This window comes from Polypterus senegalus, chromosome 1 (genome assembly GCF_016835505.1).
Source record: "Polypterus senegalus isolate Bchr_013 chromosome 1, ASM1683550v1, whole genome shotgun sequence".
Taxonomy (NCBI): domain Eukaryota; kingdom Metazoa; phylum Chordata; class Cladistia; order Polypteriformes; family Polypteridae; genus Polypterus; species Polypterus senegalus.
This window is the reverse complement of record NC_053154.1, coordinates 328,097,520-328,114,783: the sequence shown is the minus strand read 5'-3', so window position 1 is coordinate 328,114,783 and position 17,264 is coordinate 328,097,520. Positions and strand designations below refer to the sequence as shown.

At 40.9% G+C, this 17,264-nt stretch overlaps 1 protein-coding gene across 1 annotated transcript in view; it reads left to right on the top strand.

Annotated features, from left to right (window-relative positions):
* Positions 1 to 7,517, top strand: part of stox1 (storkhead box 1) — a 97,790-nt gene extending 90,273 nt beyond the window's left edge. Inside the window, exons 3-4 of the mRNA XM_039737763.1 lie at positions 569 to 2,927; positions 6,778 to 7,517. Coding sequence (XP_039593697.1) covers positions 569 to 2,927; positions 6,778 to 6,931 — 2,513 coding nt within the window. The 3' untranslated portion in view covers positions 6,932 to 7,517. The remainder of the gene's footprint in view (positions 1 to 568; positions 2,928 to 6,777) is intronic.
* Positions 7,518 to 17,264: the final 9,747 nt, after the last annotated feature.

The window sequence follows — 17,264 nt, the reverse complement described above, 5'->3', positions numbered from 1 at the left end:
AGATAGGATGTGCAGCTTTGTTCATAATGGCACTCGTTCTTTCCTTCCCTTCTGCCTCCAGGATGTCGAGAGTGCATCCCATAACTGATCCTGCCTTCTCGATCTGCTTGTCAATTTGATAGGCCTCTCTTGAAGTGATGCTACAGGCCCACCGCACCACACTGGCCACCACAGAGTTGCGGAAGACGTGAAGGATGTCACTACCCACACTGAAGGAACGCAGTCTCCTAAGACAAAAGAGCCTCTGCTGCCCTTTCTAATGTAACTCTGCTATATATAGCAAGAAATTCTTAAAGGCTCTGGTTGGTTCACAATCAATTTGCAGCATTTCTTATTTTATTTTCTTAGCCGCTTCTTTATGCAAGCAGAGTTTCTCCATCAATTTTCTAAACACAATTTATTAGAAAGCAGATCATAGAGATACAGAGCCCATTCTGGCAGCAACAGACATACAGTCCATCAATGACACAAACTCTGTCCAGCATATTAAATTGCTTTTATAAGAAAACAGATGAATTGTTGATTTTATTAATCTAAAATTATAATATGCTTTCTTATTGCATTTTAGGTCTGTCCATTCCCACGCAGGATATTCTTTACAATGCATTGGGCACATTGATTAAAGAAAGAAAAGTCTATCACACAGGAGAAGGCTATTTCATAGTAACTCCACAAACCTATTTTATAACAAACAGCCTATCCAAAGACAGCCAGAAATGGCTCACGATTGACAATGAAGCTCTATCGGTACCCCCTATCACATACCTGGTGAGTGCAGAAAGCTGTGCAGAATCTGTAACAGAAACCATTCCCACTGTGGCTCATTGCAAATCCTGCCGCTGCTTTGATCAACCATCCACTCAATCCGTCCAAGACCAGCAGTCTCTCAGCGAAAGCGCTCTTAAGAGCCAGAAATCCCTCAAGGATGCAAAGCCCTCTGTTCAGCACCAGTCTACCTCGACAGCTGCTGACTACCGGCCTCGTGAACTGAGCAAATCCTCATTGGCTGGCAAAGAGAAAGAAAGGTTTGGCAAAAGGTTTAGCCTTAGCCTATTCCGGCGTAACACCACCAAAAAAGAGAAACCCAAAAAAGAATATGCAACGTACTCGGGCCAGTTTCCACCAGAAGAATGGCCTGTCCGGGATGAGGACAACCTGAACAACCTTCCCCGAGATTTGGAGCATGAGATAATTAAGCGCATCAATCCCAGTCTAACAGTAGACAACCTGGTGAGACATACCATCATGATGAGGAAACTCGAGGAGCAGAGTAACTTCATCAGCAAAGGTACAACCACGGAAATTCTGGCCACCAAACAAAGGCAAGTGTCGAAAAACACCACTAGGAAGCCATCAGGCAAAGCCAACAAGCACAGAAAGAAAGGCAATTATTCCAGGGAGAAGCATCGAGCAAAAAACAAGCTGACCGTGGACAAGGAAGATAACAAACAGGCAGCCATAATCAGTCACTCAGAAAATCGTACAGAATATGTCACTGACTACCTTCAGCCAGACTACAATGTTCGGGAAATGGAGTTTGAGTACCACAGGTGTAATGAAGTGACTGATCTGGAAAGCAAGAACCTTTATAAAAAACAAATTGATAATCCTTTCCAAGGCATGTCAGTGAGAGAAACCAGCTCTGGAAGGAGCCATAAGCACCAGGATGTGAAGCGCTCACGATCAGAGAAGCCTACACAAAGGTCAAAATCTTGGGACTCCTCCAGGACCAAAGTCGCTAACGACAATGATGCACATGCAGTTGCCAGCAGGGAATATCGGACTAAAGACTTGAATTATGATGTCACACTAGATATCCACCCGGTGAAGGAATATTCAGGGGATTATGGTTCACATTACCCTGAAAGTAGCACCTTGAGAATTGAGGAGAAGTTTGTTAGTGTCAAGGGGGGCTCAGTTCGAAGTGGACACTTCTATGAAGAAGCAAACCATGAAGCCAGGCTTAGGACTTTGCCGGACAAGTGTGCTTCTGGGAGTTTAACTATGAAACTCGCGGACAAAAAGAATGAAGCATCTCAGAGTATGGTGCCAAATGTGCACTCCCTGCCACCTCAGATCACTTACCAGTGTGACACAGCAGCAGTACTGCTGCCGTGGCAGACAAAGACGGCTAATCAGAACCGCCTTTCTTCCATCTTTGGACAGGAACCTGGGATTTCTGACCATCTGAGCACATGCCAACCTGAACGGAAAACCAAATCTCTCAGAAATGGTATTGGCCCACCTCGGGAGACCAAAAAGACGGACAGTGAAGGTTTCTCAGATGATGAGCAGGCAGTCTATCAGCAACCTGTTGATGAAGATGATGCTTGCAGTTCTCTGTGTTTAAATGAGGATTCAGAAGGTTCTGAATTTAGCGAAACTTCACAACAAACACCTTCCCATTATCGCCAAGTCTGGAATAATGCAATAGTGGAGGACCAGTTGACGAGCACAGTCATAGACCAGCGCCTCAATTCGGAGTATTCTTCCCAGCAAGAAGAGACAAAATGGAAGGAATCCCATAATAGGCATGTTGCAAACCTCTCTGCTGGCATCCAGTTAGAGAGCACACGCCAGTCCCTATCGCAGTTTATTTCTGAGCATGAAGAAGATGTGGACTGTGGCGCCCAACAGGAGGAGGTTGGCGACTGTAGTATATTTGACTACTGCCAGGCAAGTGAGGCCGACTCTGATGCAGAGACCGTGCAAAAGTCCATTGATGAAGGAGATGGCAAATCTACATGCTGGAACATGGATCAGGAAATGGAGGAGATGTTGAGGAAAGAGTTTGAGCAAAAAGTGGAGCTCCTGCATTCAGGACCGAGCCCGATACTTGGCCATGATGAATCTCGAGAGACGGCAATGCCCATTGAAACTGTGGAAAATCACAGCATTACTGGAGACAGTGGGATTGATTCCCCAAGGTAATTGTTTTTGTTCAATAAATTCATTTTACTTGTGTTAATAAATAAATAAATGATTGAACAATGCATATTGTGTATAACATTGAAGCTTTAAAATAATTTTACAATGTAGACCCTAATAGGCTAACTGACTGTCTTTTATATGAGGAGTCAAAGGCAAGAAGAATAGGACCCACAGCTCAATGATTTTACTGTGCCTTCATTCATATATTCATATTCAGACCCCTCCACTTGTTCATATTTTGCTATACAATACAATACAATTTATTTTTGTATCACCCAAAATCACACAAGAAGTGCCACAATGGGCTTTAACAGGCCCTGCCTTTTGATAGCACCCCAGCCTTGACTCTCTAAGAAGACAACGAAAAACCTTAAAGAAACCTTGGGAAAGTCAATTCAAAGAGAGACCCCTTTCCAGGTAGGGTGGGCATGCAGTGGGTGTCAAAAAGAAGGGAGTCAATGCAATACGATATACAGAACAGAACACAAGGAATCCTCAATACAATATAATAGTAAATCAAAAATATTACAAGTACAGAAGCAGAATTTAACAGTAGATGATTTGGATTTGTTGATACGTAGCCACCTTGTGCTAATATCATTTAAATTAATTTATTTCCCACATCAAGTAAAACTAAATACCCAGAATGACAAAGTGAAAACAGCATTTTAGAAAATGTAAATTTAGTAAAAACCATAAAAAAGCGTGGCTATCACATTGATAGAAGTTATTCAGACTCTTTACTCAGTACTTAGCTGAAGACCCTTTGGCTGTGATTGTGGCCTACAGCCTTCTTGGGTATAAAGGAAAAAGCTTTACACACCTGAATTTGGGGATTTTGTGCTATTCTTCTCAGCAGACCCCTTCATGCCCTGTCAGTTTGGATGAAGACCATCAGTGGACAGCTGTTTTTCAGGTCTCTCCAGAGATGTTCAGTTAGGTTCAGGTTCAAGTCACCCAAGAACATACAGTGTTGTCACTAAGCCACTCCTGTGTTGTCTTTACTTTGTGCTGGTGGCCATAGTCCTGTTTTGGCCCTGTCTGAGATCCAGAGCGCTCTGGAGCAGGTTTTTAATTAAGGATATCTCTATACTTTGTACTTTTTCAGCTTTCCCTTAACACTGTCTAGTCTCCCTGTCCCCAACCCCAGTGCAGGATGCTCCCGCCATAATGCATCATGGTTGGAATGCTACTGCACAGGAGCTGAGCGGAACTTGGTTTTCACCAGACATTATTATGCTAATCCTGGTTTCATTAGACCACAGTTGTGTTTCCCATAGTCTGAGAGTCCTTAAGGTGCCTTTTTCCACACTCCAAGAGGGCTTCCATGTGTGTTTTTAGTGAGGAGAGGCGACTATCTGGCCACTCTTCAGAAAGCCCATACTGGTTCAGTGTTGTAGTGATGGTTGGAAGTGAAAGTGCGATTTCCTGTACTTCTCTTTGGCACCTTTTTTAAAATGCCTGCTTGATTGTCTTCTCAGCAACCCCTGTGCTCTCTGAATCTGCCCAATAGCATAATACTGCCAGGGCTGCTGGGAGTTGTAGGCTATTTTAAGTACAGCCTGCTTCTGTAACTTTAAATCTCTTGCAGGTAGAAGGCTGTAGTACAAAGTGCTTTGCAATTGATGATGGGCCCTGTTTGCTAGAAATGTACAATAATAATTACAAATTGGAATCAATAAGGCTGCTGTGTGCTTCATTTAGATTTTCTTACAATTTTTCTGTATTTTACACATATTTACAGACTGTTTGAAATGTAATTTCCATACAAAGTACAGTGCATAATTCTGCACACACATACATACTGTACACTCTGTGTGTGTGTGTGTGTGTGTGTATATATATATATATATATATTTAATATGTCAGTCAGTCATTCTCCAACCTGCTATATCCTAACACAGGGTCATGGGGGTCTGCTGGAGCCAATCTCAGCCAACACAGGGCGCAAGGCAGCAACAAATCCCCTGGGCAGGGTGCCAGCCCACCACAGGGCATATTTAATATGTCTTTTGATAAATAAAATCTGTTTTATTTTTATGTATATTCTGCTTATACTTTTCAGTGCATAGCATGAATATTTAAGGGTATTTACTAATTTATTTTTTTGTTCTAAAGTACCTAAATTGTACTTTTTTCCAGGCCTACTTGTTTGACTGTATTTTTTCTTGGGTAAATGTTTATCTACATAGTAATACTTCTGCTTTAGTAGAGTACAGTATTTTAGCATTTTTTCCAGCCTTGATTATTAATTGTCATTTTATAACCCCTGTGGTGGGCTGGCGCCCTGCCCGGGGTTTATTTCCTGCCTTGCACCCTGTGTTGGCTGTGACCCTGTAGTTAGGATATAGCGGGTTGGATAATGGATGGATGGATAGATTTTATAACCCACTTAATTTACACCAAGGTCGCGGGGGGTGCTGGAGCCTATCTCAGCTAGCATAGGGCATAAGGCAGGAACAAACCCTGAACTGGACGCCAGTCCATCGCAGGGCACACACACCAAACACACACACACACAGCAGGGCCAATTTAGTGTCAGCAATCCACCTGACCTGCGTGACTGTGGGAGGAAACCAAGGAAGGTACGGGGAGAACAGGCAAACTCCACAAAGGAAGGACCCGGCAAGCAAACCCTGGTCTCCTTACAGCGAGGCGACAGCGCTACCCCTGTGCCACCCTTTTTTATTAATTAATGTCTGTAAATATAAGACAATAGAACTGAAAGAGGAAGTGTACTTTAATTTCCTCATGACCGTTTTCTGCAATATGACGTACATCGTTGGAAGTGTCTCATTCAGGGTCACACAACAAGTCCGTGCTTGGAAGCAAATCTCTTACCACTCACCTTTATGCTTTGCCTTGTATGGTGAATTCCAAACTAAAGCACTTTACAGTTGTTTCCATATTTCTGTAATGCAATAAAAAGTGCATTTTAGGAGTATCGCTTGCTTAGGTCTGAGCAGAGGTTAGAAGAGAACCTGCAGTCTTACGACTTTTTGTATAGCTCCTCTGGCACACTAGCCCGTGGGGTTTAACAGGTACAGGTATAATTGTTCCCATATTATTAGAATGAAATATAAAATGTTTAAAGTGTCTTGCTCAAGGTAGCATTGTGAGCCAGCAGTGGGACTGGACCTGTTAATTTGTGGTTTTATGTAGCGCTGTTGTTTAGAGAGCACTGAACTCCAAGGCAGTTTAAAGGTTCAGTGATGCTCTCTCTAAGTATGAACAGAGTATGTCCTTTTGGCTCAATTGTTTTACCCGGGAACACAAGATGTTGATCCTTTAACCTTGTTGTATTCCCGCAGTCCAAAGACATGCAGGTTTGGTGAATTGGCAATCGTAAATTGGCCCATATGTGCGTGTGGTTGCCTTGTGATTGACTGGCATCCTGTCCAGGGTTTGTTCCTGCCTTATGGGGGATAGGCCCCAGCAGACCCCTGTGACCCTGTTCAGGGCTAAGTGGGTTAGTCTGACTGACCTTATTGTTTTCGTATTGTGTTTTTTCATATAGTGTAGTGCATAGTGAATTTATTTCCATATTTTTTATATTGCGAAGGGACTTCCCAAAGAGTCTTCAATACTCATTAAATGTGCAATTCTGTGATGATTTTATGGAGGGCTTTGCCTAGTGAACGTCACTCCTGAATCATTTCAAACTACTGTACTTCCATATTTTGAAAATGTGAACCCTGACATGTGAAACACACTGACACCCATAGAAGATTTACACTGGCAACCTTAAAAAAATGAAAGCTAAAATGTGAATCCTTTGACTGAATGGACAAAGGAGGCCCTTGATCCCTTCTAAAAAGTAACAAAGCATATTATTCTCTCTTTAAGGGCGAGAGTGATCCTTACATCAAACAACGCTGCCTTTCTGGAAGGACTGAAACGACGAAGCTTTCTCCAGAACCTAGAAAATCTACACTCTAAAAACAACGCAATCCGGCCACAAAGTTCTTTGTTGCAGCTGACGCCGGTGATAAACGTGTGACGTTTTTAAGGATTACAATGAAGTGTTATTATTATATTAATCCATCATAACTGCCCTTGAAGATGACGGTGAAAAGTCTCCTGCTGTTCTTCAGTGGTGTTCCTATTTCCAGATTTATTTATTCTCCCACTCCCACGTAACTTAAATGTATTCCTGATTGAAATCTTATTTCATTTCTTTTATTAAGATTGGAGGCTGTAGTTTGAATGAAGAAACTGCATCAGACCAAAGAAGAACAGCACGGGGACCAGAGAAGGATGTTGGCTCATAACACTGTGTGTGACCCGACGGTGGTGTTATCACCGTAACGTCGTTTGTTTATGCAGATTTGGGTTCACGGCCGTCAAACACAACATTTCAATACTTTTTTTTCCAATATTTTAGTAGTGTATAAATGTATATAATTTTTTTTTTACCTCAACAACTAAATGGGAAATTGCAAAGTGGCACATACAGTATGTGGCATTGTCTGTTTTGGTTTTATTAAACAATAATCTTTGTAATATTTTAATATTGTAATACCAGTTCACTTGAAACTAAAATAGTGACATCTGCAGTGTCTTCAGAACTGTAAATAAATATCTTTGTGGAAAGAAACTCTTGTGTGTGATTTTTAGTAAAGCTTCTTTAATTGACGTCTTACTATTTGTGTGGTTTAAATTAACCATTTCATATGCTAATTACACTGGCGTTTTTTTGCAGGCTTTATTCCACAAGTTCCACAAAAATCGGGAGTAATGAGTATATCAGTAAACTGAGTTTTGTTTTCTATTAAGTGATGTGGCAGATGGCCGAGACCCATGCCCGGCAGGGACGACCCTTTGACACTGGATCTATGGGAGCAGCCATGGGATGCAAACTACGTCAACCGGAACACTTGGTGGTAGCCCCCCTGGGTTGTATTGGGGCCACAATCCTGGAACACCGGAAGCTCATCCCTGTTGGGCTCTGTGGCCACCATAGACATATATAGATAGACGCCACATTCACTGTGTTGCCCAGTCGACACGATACGTCAGCACGTCTGCCATATTGCGAGTGGCAAAAGTGCCATTTAAACTAATACAGGTAGACGTGGAAACCGGGTTTTCTGATGAAAAAAACAATAACGTTTAAAACAGTATCGTTTACATACAACAGATTTTGGCGAATCATTTAAATGCAATTATAGGGTGGTTCTGCATCTAATTATGCAGATCCAGATCGTCTGGATGACTTTGATTTATGCGGGAACGATTCCAGTTCAACACGAAGAAGATTCTTCATGTCGTCAGTTCGCTCACTAACTTCCTATTTAATTAACTTAATAAGTTATAGCGTAATGAAAATTGCATAATTAGATCTGGACCACCCTATATTTACATTTATTTATACACTAATAATGGCAATTATTAAATAATAATAATTATTATTATTATGGGGCGGCATGGTGGCGCAGCAGTAGCGCTGTTGCCTCGCAGTAAGGAGACCTGGGTTTGCTTCTTCCATCTCCGAAACATTTCTAGACTTCGTCCTGTTCTTACACAACACAGTACTAAAGTATTGCTTAATGCCCGAGTCACCTCACGTACAGATTACTGTAATGCTATTCTTTCTGGCATGCCACAAAAATGTATCCATCGCTTACAACTTCTTCAAAATGCTGCTGCCAGGATAATAACCTGCTGTTCTAAATCCACTGAACATATTACACCGATTCTCTCCCAACTTCACTGGCTCCCTGTTAACTACAGAATACAATACTAAATACCGCTCTTAACATTTAAAGCTCTCCACACCTCACTGATCTCCTCCAGACTTGCACTCCTCTCGCTCACTCAGATCCTCATCTGCAGCTGTACTTTCTGTACCACACGTCAGACTCGGTGCTATGGGAGCTCGAGCGTCTCTCATTGTGCTCCTCAAGTCGGGAATTCTCTTCTCTCTCATATACATCAGCACGATTCAATAACACATTTTAAAACTACCCTCAAAACTTATCTTTTCAAACTGGCATACCAATTGTGAATTTTGCACTGTTACTGCCAGTTATCTTTGTTTATTTGCTAATTATTGCTTTTTGATTTATCATTCTCTTGTTTTAATTTTAGTAATGTTGTTTAATTTTATTGTAAGGTGACCTTGAGTGCTAAGAAAGGTGCCTATTAAATAAAATGTATTATTGTTATTATTAATTATTGAGATGAAAACTTGACCAATGTCTGAAAGTCAAAATAGGACTGCAACTGGCAGTCTGGTCTTTCTTTTAACAGTGAAATGATTGAAATGACTGCTTCCTGAGGTGGATTTCTTTGGGAAACCTTCAAAGTTTGAGAAATGTTAACAGCTAACAACAATCTACATAGTTAGTGACTAAATACGTTTAGCCAAAGCATTGTTTGGAGGCTCACTTGAGCACATAAATGCGTGGCTTTGCTAGCTTAGCCTGGCGTTGCTAAAGTTAAGATTATAAAATGGGATTTTCTAACGGCCAAATATAACCAAAACAGTTGATCTGCCTTACCTATGAAATGTAATCCCCGGGATCTGGTTTGGAGCGTACAGGGGTTTGTACAATCCCTATCAGCACATGCGTGAGGCATCTTTATCCATTACTTCACTCCACAGCAGTGCCACTCGCTGGTCATGCGGCGTCTAGTAATTCTATGTCTATGGTGGCCACCACCAGGGGGAGCTGCAAGGCTTCCGGAGGCGGTCTGGGCGGTAACACAGCCACACCTGGAAGTGCAGCCTAATTTAGGTTAATTGCCACCTGAAGCACATCTGGGTGAGCTATAAAGGGACGACAACAAAAAAGCTGCCTGGGAGGAGTGGAGAAAGAAGAAGAGTGTGTTTTTGCGTGTTTTTCTTTTGCTGTTTTTTGGGACTGTGTTGTGTCTGTGAGTATACGGGGAAGGCGTAACCCATAGACGAAGAAAAATAAAATATTTTTGTTTGTTTTCACCTGTGCCTTCGGTGTCAGTCTGTGTTTGGGTCGGAGCCAACCAAACGCTTTTGCCACAGTGAAAACAAGTTGTGTATTTTAATATATTTTTGTTTATCATAACACCAGAGAATAGTGATATATGCTACATTTTGGTTGGACCTGCACATAAGAATTTCACAATAATTTGCACGCTTAGATAGTATTACTAGTACTGCTATGGTGACCCTGACCCTGAAAACAAACCTAGAGATCAGCTTACCAAAATAAGGTGGCTTATTACATACCTGATAAACATGAGGAGGGATAACAAAAGTATAACAATAAAGGGCAAAAACTTGCTGGCCTCCCAGGTCCTTCCTGCCCAACACGTAGAAGTCCTCTGAATAACTGAGGCAGCACTTCCCCAATATCCTGGTAGTTGAACTCCTGTCCAGCTCTCCTTCTGACCTCCTGGCTGACGGCCTCTTTTAAATCCCAACCTTCTAAATTTAATTTTTGATTTAATCAGAAATGAATGAAGGTCAGTAGGATCAAGACAGAATACATGTCAGAAGAGTGGTGAGGATGCAAGGAGTAAAGTTGGCAAAGGTGGATGACTTTAAATACTTCGGATCAACAGTACAGAGTAACAGGGAGGGTGAAAGAGAAGTGAAGAAGAGAGTGCAGGCAGGGTGGAATGGGTGGAGAAGAGTGTCAGGAGTGATTTGTGACAGACAGGTATCAGCAAGAGTGAAAGGGAAGGTCTACAGGACGGTAGTGAGGCCAGCTATTTTATATGGGCTGGAGATGGTGGCACCGACCAGAGAGCAGGAGACAGAGCTGGAGGTGGCAGAGTTAAAGATGTTAAGATTTGCATTGGGTGTGACAATGATGGACAGGATTAGAAATGAAGACATTAGAGGGTCAGCTCAAGTTGGACAGTTTGGAGACAAAGTCAGAGAGGCGAGATTGTGTTGGTTTGGACATGTGCAGAGGAGAGATGCTGGATATATTGGGAGAAGAATGTTAAGGATAGAGCTGCCAGGGAAGAGAAAAAGAGGAAGGCCTAAGAGAAGGTTTATGGATGTGGTGAGAGAGGACATGTAGGTGATGTGTGTAACAGAACAAGATACAGAGGGCAGAAATATATGGAAGAAGATGATCCACTGTGGCAACACCTAACAGGTGCAGCTAAAAGAAGAAGAAGAAATCTATCCAGACTATGTGCTACCTTTTCCTTGGTGAGGGACACCAGGACAGAGCTTCCTTGTTAGAACCTGTTGTCCCATCATGCCCACATGAGTCTGTGGGCAGTATGCAACAGGGTCCTCACCACTAGTTAAAGCTACTTGTTGCTCAAAACTGAGCTGATCCTCACACTATTTTAAAATATAAATACAGTCATGGCCAACATTTGTAATTGCAACAATTTTCTGGGAGAAATGGTGCATGTTCTGGGAAAATTCCAGGGGTGCCAATAATTTTGGCCATGACTGTAATATAAATCCCTTACCAGTCTTAACTTAGTAAAATTGTGTGCTCCAGGAGGGCACTTACAAGGTGATAGGACAAAAATATTGCTCGTACATTCCAGACCCTTCTCATGAGATCTCTGACTTGGTCTGTAAAATACTTCACGCAGTTGATCCACTTTTCACCCCGAATGGACATCAGGACTGAGCGCTGACTGGTTTACTGATCTCCTTTCTTTTTGTCCAGCTTGGCTGAAATATGTGTTTGTTGTTGTTTTAATAGCCAATGTCATTATTATCTTGTTATGGTGCTGTATTTTTAAATGTGCTATTCAAACGTTTTTGCACTCTGTTATTAATGTAATGGTGAGTATTTCCATCCCTCCTCCTGACTTTGCTTATATTGCATTACCACTTGAACTTCCTTATGCTAATGCAGACTTACTTGGACAGAGACACAGTTTTCACAATTTTGGCTCTGCACACCACCACAGTGGATTTGAAACAAAGCTATTAAGATGTGATTGAAGTGTAGACTATCAGCTTTAATGCAAGGGGCTTAACAAAAATATTGTATGAGCGGTTTAGAAAAGAAAGACATTTCTATACATAGTCCAACTATTTTCAGGGGCTCAAAAGTATTTGAACAAACTAACATATTCATAAATATTACAGTCATTTTTAATATTTGCTTGAAAATCCTTTATAGTTAATGACTGCCTGAAGTGTGGAACTCATCTTCCTCTCCAAGTGCTTTGTTTGCACCCTACTGATGGTTTGCCAGGCCTTTACTGCAGGTGTCTTCAGGAGCTGCTTGTTCACTGGACTTTCTGCCATCAGTTTTGTCTTCGGTGTGTGAAATGCATGTCCAGTTTGGATGAGGTCTGTTGATTGGCTTGGTCAATGAAGAATATTTCACTTCTTTGCCTTGAAGAGCAATTGGTTTGCTTTCGCAGTTTGTTTTGGCTCATTGTCACCCTGTACTGTGAAGTGTCATCCTATCAGTTTTGCAGCATTTGGCTGAATCAGAGCAGACAGTAGACTTCAGAATTCATCCTGTGACTTCTGCCAGCAGTCATGCCATTGATAAACACAAGTGACCCACTTCTATTGGCAGCCACCCATGCCCTAGCCATAACACTACCTCCAGTATGTTTCATAGATGATGTGGTGTTCATGGGATCATTAGCTATTTCTTCTTTTCTCCATACTCTTCTCTTTCCAACATTCTGGTATATATTGATCTTAGTTTCCTTTGTCCAAAGAAAATTGTTCCAGAATTGGACAGGTTTTTAAAAATGTTTTCTGGAAGAGTCTAATCTGTCCTTCCTATGCTTGAGGTTTACCAGTGGTTTGCATCTTGTAGTAAACCTTTTGTCTTTACTCTCTTGAAATCTTCTCTTGATTGTAGACTTTGGCAAGGACAGTCCCATCTCCCAGAGAGTGTCTTTGATTTAGCTAAATGTTGTCAAGCGGGTTCCACTTCACCAAGTACAGAATTCTGCAGTCATCCAGCATAGTTCTCTTCTATGGTATTCCAGACCTTCAGGTGTTGCTGTATTCATCAGTGTGTTTCTTCTCTTTAAGAATGTACCATATGGTGGATTTGACCACTCCTGGTGTTTCTGTTATCTCTCTAATGGGTTTGTTTTGTTTTCTCAGCCTACTGAAAGCTCTCTCCTTCCATCCTGAGCAGGCGTGTTGAAGTTATCTTTGATTAGGGGAGCTCCAGCCTGTCTTGGCAAAGACAAAGTAATAATACATATACTGTAAACAGATTGTACCTTGTAATCAATGCAGTTACTGTCAATATCTGAAAATGTAAGGAATTAAATTTACCAAAGCATTACGTATTCTTATGTTATTTTATAATCTAATTACAAAAACATCATTTTGATTTGTCTTCAGTGCAAGTCTGGCAAGTTAATTTACTCACTCGGAGATACACAGTGAGTCAATGATGTAGACTGAATATGTGACTCTGTGGCATTATATAGTGCCTTTCACAGCCAATAACATTTAAAAGTGTTTTATGTGTACAGTTCAACTGCTGCCACATTTCAATAATGTGAACACTTGCAGCTGAAGTGAATCACGTGCTGAGTCAGTGGTGTGGCCATATTGAGCACCAGCCAAAGGAGTTTTAAAAGTACAGTACAGTACTGTGTTCATAATTTACCACATGAGCCCGCTATTACACATCAGGCCGAGAGATAGATAGATAGATAGATAAGGCACTATATAATAAATAGATTGATAGAAAAGGCACTATAATATAGATATATAGATAGATAGAAAAGTGGCTGATAGATAGATAGATAGATAGATAGATAGATAGATAGATAGATAGATAGATAGATAGAAAGTACAATACAATACAATACAGTTTATTTTTGTATAGCCCAAAATCACACAGGAAGTGTCGCAATGGGCTTTAACAGCCCTGCCTCTTGACAGCCCCCCCAGCCTTGACTCTCTGAGAAGACAAGGAAAAACTAACAAAAAACCTTGTAGGTTTAAGGAACAAATCCTTAATACAGCATAATCTATACTAATAAAAGGCAAAGCCCTCACTCACTCACTCACTCACTCACTCACTCACTCACTTACTCACTCACTCACTCACTCATCACTAATTCTCCAACTTCCTGTGTAGGTAGAAGGCTGAAATTTGGCAGGCTCATTCCTTACAGCTAACTTACAAAAGTTGGGCAGGTTTCATTTCGAAATTCTACGCCTAATGGTCATAACTGGAAGGTATTTTTCTCCATTAACTGTAATGGAGTTGAGCTGGAAGGGCGGAGTTTCGTGTGACATCATCACGCCTCCCACGTAATCACGTGAACTGACTGTCAACGCAGTGCGTAAAAAACCAGGAAGACCTGCAAAAAGCGCTTAAGAAAACATGCATTATATAATTGAGAACGCAGCGAAAAACAATAAGAAGCGAGCGAGTGACATATACTACCATATTCATGAGTGTTGCTGCCTCGGAAAGAAAGCAAGGTGTAAACCTAAACTTTAAACTAAGTTCATAGACAGGCTACCGCTGGCGTTTCACATGCTCACAGGTAATGCGGGATACAAGTTTAATGAGAGGACGAGGATATAAACGAGAGTTTTGATCACTTTATAACTAAGTTAAAATTGTAGGTGAAGGGGTGTGCTTATGCAAATTCCGAGACTGTGTTTGTGGGGGATTGACAGTTAAAGGCGGGTGGGGGAGTCACGTCATCATCTCCCCTCCCATTCATCTAATTTCGGTCTGAGCTGAGCTCCGCGGCTAATGCCGTCTTCCGAAGCAACTTTGTCAGACTGCCACCAAATACTCACAGAAAAATCCACAACTTAATACACACGCTGTCTCTATAGGGTTTCTCCACACTGAATCCTCCAGACACTACTTACAAAAGGTCACATTGACAATCGTGTTACGTTATTTTTTAAATCTGTCCTTTTCTTAGCACAAGCACAGCTGAGAAGCTTCGATGCATGTGCTCCATAACGCGTTAAAAAATAATGCATTTAATCACACTTTGCATTACAAGCAAAGGGAGCTTTTGTCAATGCATGATTTCCTGGTACTGTACACCGATTACATTGATCAGCGCATCCCGATTCATTTTATCCTCGCACCACCTTAGTTTGAGAAGAAGTCTGAAAAAATATGAGGTTAACACAGAAAAACATCACCAATTCAAGCTTTATGAATAATCGATTCGCCATCAATAATTGTTTTGGTAAAGCCATCCTCCTTCCATTTTATAATTTTTCCGCCAATAGCCATGATTAAATGAACGGTAAATAAAGTAAGAGCAAAGCGAGGGTGACTTATTTAGGCAGGCATATATATGACAGCAACACTCATGACAATGTCAATCATGTTACGTTATTATTAAAATGTTTCCTTTTCTTTTCATTACTTCTTTAACACACTACTTCTCCGCTGCGAGACGCGGGATTTTGCTATATATATAATATATGAATGACCTCCAAAGAGCGCTGAGACTTTTGATATCATGAACGTGTCTGCAAAAACTGTGGTCTCCTGCCCAGCAAAAGTCGAGCAGCCAGCGCGCGCGCATAGCTGTGCCGGCCTTTGAGACGCTGACTGCGCTTCTGCTTTAAGTCAAAGTGAGCACTTTTAATTTTTTTCATCCTCCCCCTGCGCTATAGCCCAGACAAGTGCAAACACGGGACCCCTTTTCTACACCACGGCAAAATAATATTAAGGCGATTCACACTTTCTTTTGCACGTATACGATTATGAGGTCCTCAGCTCGGATTATGAAAACACGCACACGAGTGGAGGACTGACACTGCCATCACAGCCGATTAATGGCGGGGACGTCTCACCAGTCTACACAAGGCGATCATAACGTCAGCGAACACATCTCTCTATACTATATAAAAGAAAAAGGCAACTTTCCTTTCTTTACACCTTTTTTCCTTTTATCCCAAACCAAAGCCTTTCTCTCTTAACACTGCAGAGGACACAAAACTAATTTTCTTTAAATGCCGGTAAGGCACATTACCACAGGCACAAATTTGAACGTTCACATAGAAAATGTAATTTCTATACCACAGCCGTCGTGTAGCGCCTTTCAAAAGGGATCAACTACCGAGAGATGATCCATATACATTTTAGCTGCTGTTAGTTACTTACCTGTTGTGTTACACAGTCTTTAAAATGTAGTTTACCTGAAACCACTCCAGTAGTGCTCAATGTACCTGTACTTCTTAAAACGTTAATGTTTTACTGTTTAATAACTTATAGACTATATTTTATTATTTTTCCCTTGCACTCAGTGACCAAAGCTATACACCTAGATAGGTATGTATATATATATATATATATATATATATATATATATATATATGACAGCAACAATCAAGCTGTGAAAACACTAAAAAGGAGGCATGTCAGACGTTGTGGTACATTTTCTGATGCAGCTAGACGAAAAAACTTTGTGACGCTGCGCCAAATACACAAAACAATTACTTTGACAATCATGTTACATTATTTTTAAAATGTTTCCTTTTCTTTTTCAAAACTTCTTTAACACATGACATCGCTGCAAGTAGCGGGTATTTTGCTATATATATATATATATATATCACAGCGACACTCATAACAGTGACAAAACAATTACATTGACAATCATGTTACGTTATTTTCAAAATGTTTCCTTTTCTTTCTCTTTCCTTCTTTAACACACTACTTCTCCGCTGCCAAGCGCGGGTATATATATATATATATATATATATATATATATATATATATATAGAGATAGATAGATAGATAGAGATATATATATAGATAGATATGAAAACAACATATATATATAGATAGATATATATATATATATAGATAGATAGATATGAGAACAACACTCATATCAATGACAAAACAATTACATTAACAATCAAGTTACGTTGTTTTTCAAATTTTTCCTTTTCTTTTTCGTACCTTCTTTAACACACTACTTCTCCGCTGCGAGACGCGGGGATTTTGCTATATATATAATATATGAATGACCTCCAAAGAGCGCTGAGACTTTTGATATCATGAACGTGTCTGCAAAAACTGTGGTCTCCTGCCCAGCAAAGTCGAGCAGCCAGCAGCAGCATAGCTGTGCCGCCTTTGAGGCGCTGACTGCGCTTCTGCTTTAAGTCAAAGTGAGCACTTTTAATTTTTTTCATCCTCCCCCTGCGCTATAGCCCAGACAAGTGCAAACACGGGACCCCTTTTCTACACCACGGCAAAATAATATTAAGGCGATTCACACTTTCTTTTGCACGTATACGATTATGAGGTCCTCAGCTCGGATTATGAAAACACGCACACAGTGGAGGACTGACACTGCCATCACAGCCGATTAATGGGGGCGTCTCACCAGTCTACACAAGGCGATCATAACGTCAGCGAACACATCTCTCTATACTATATAAAAGA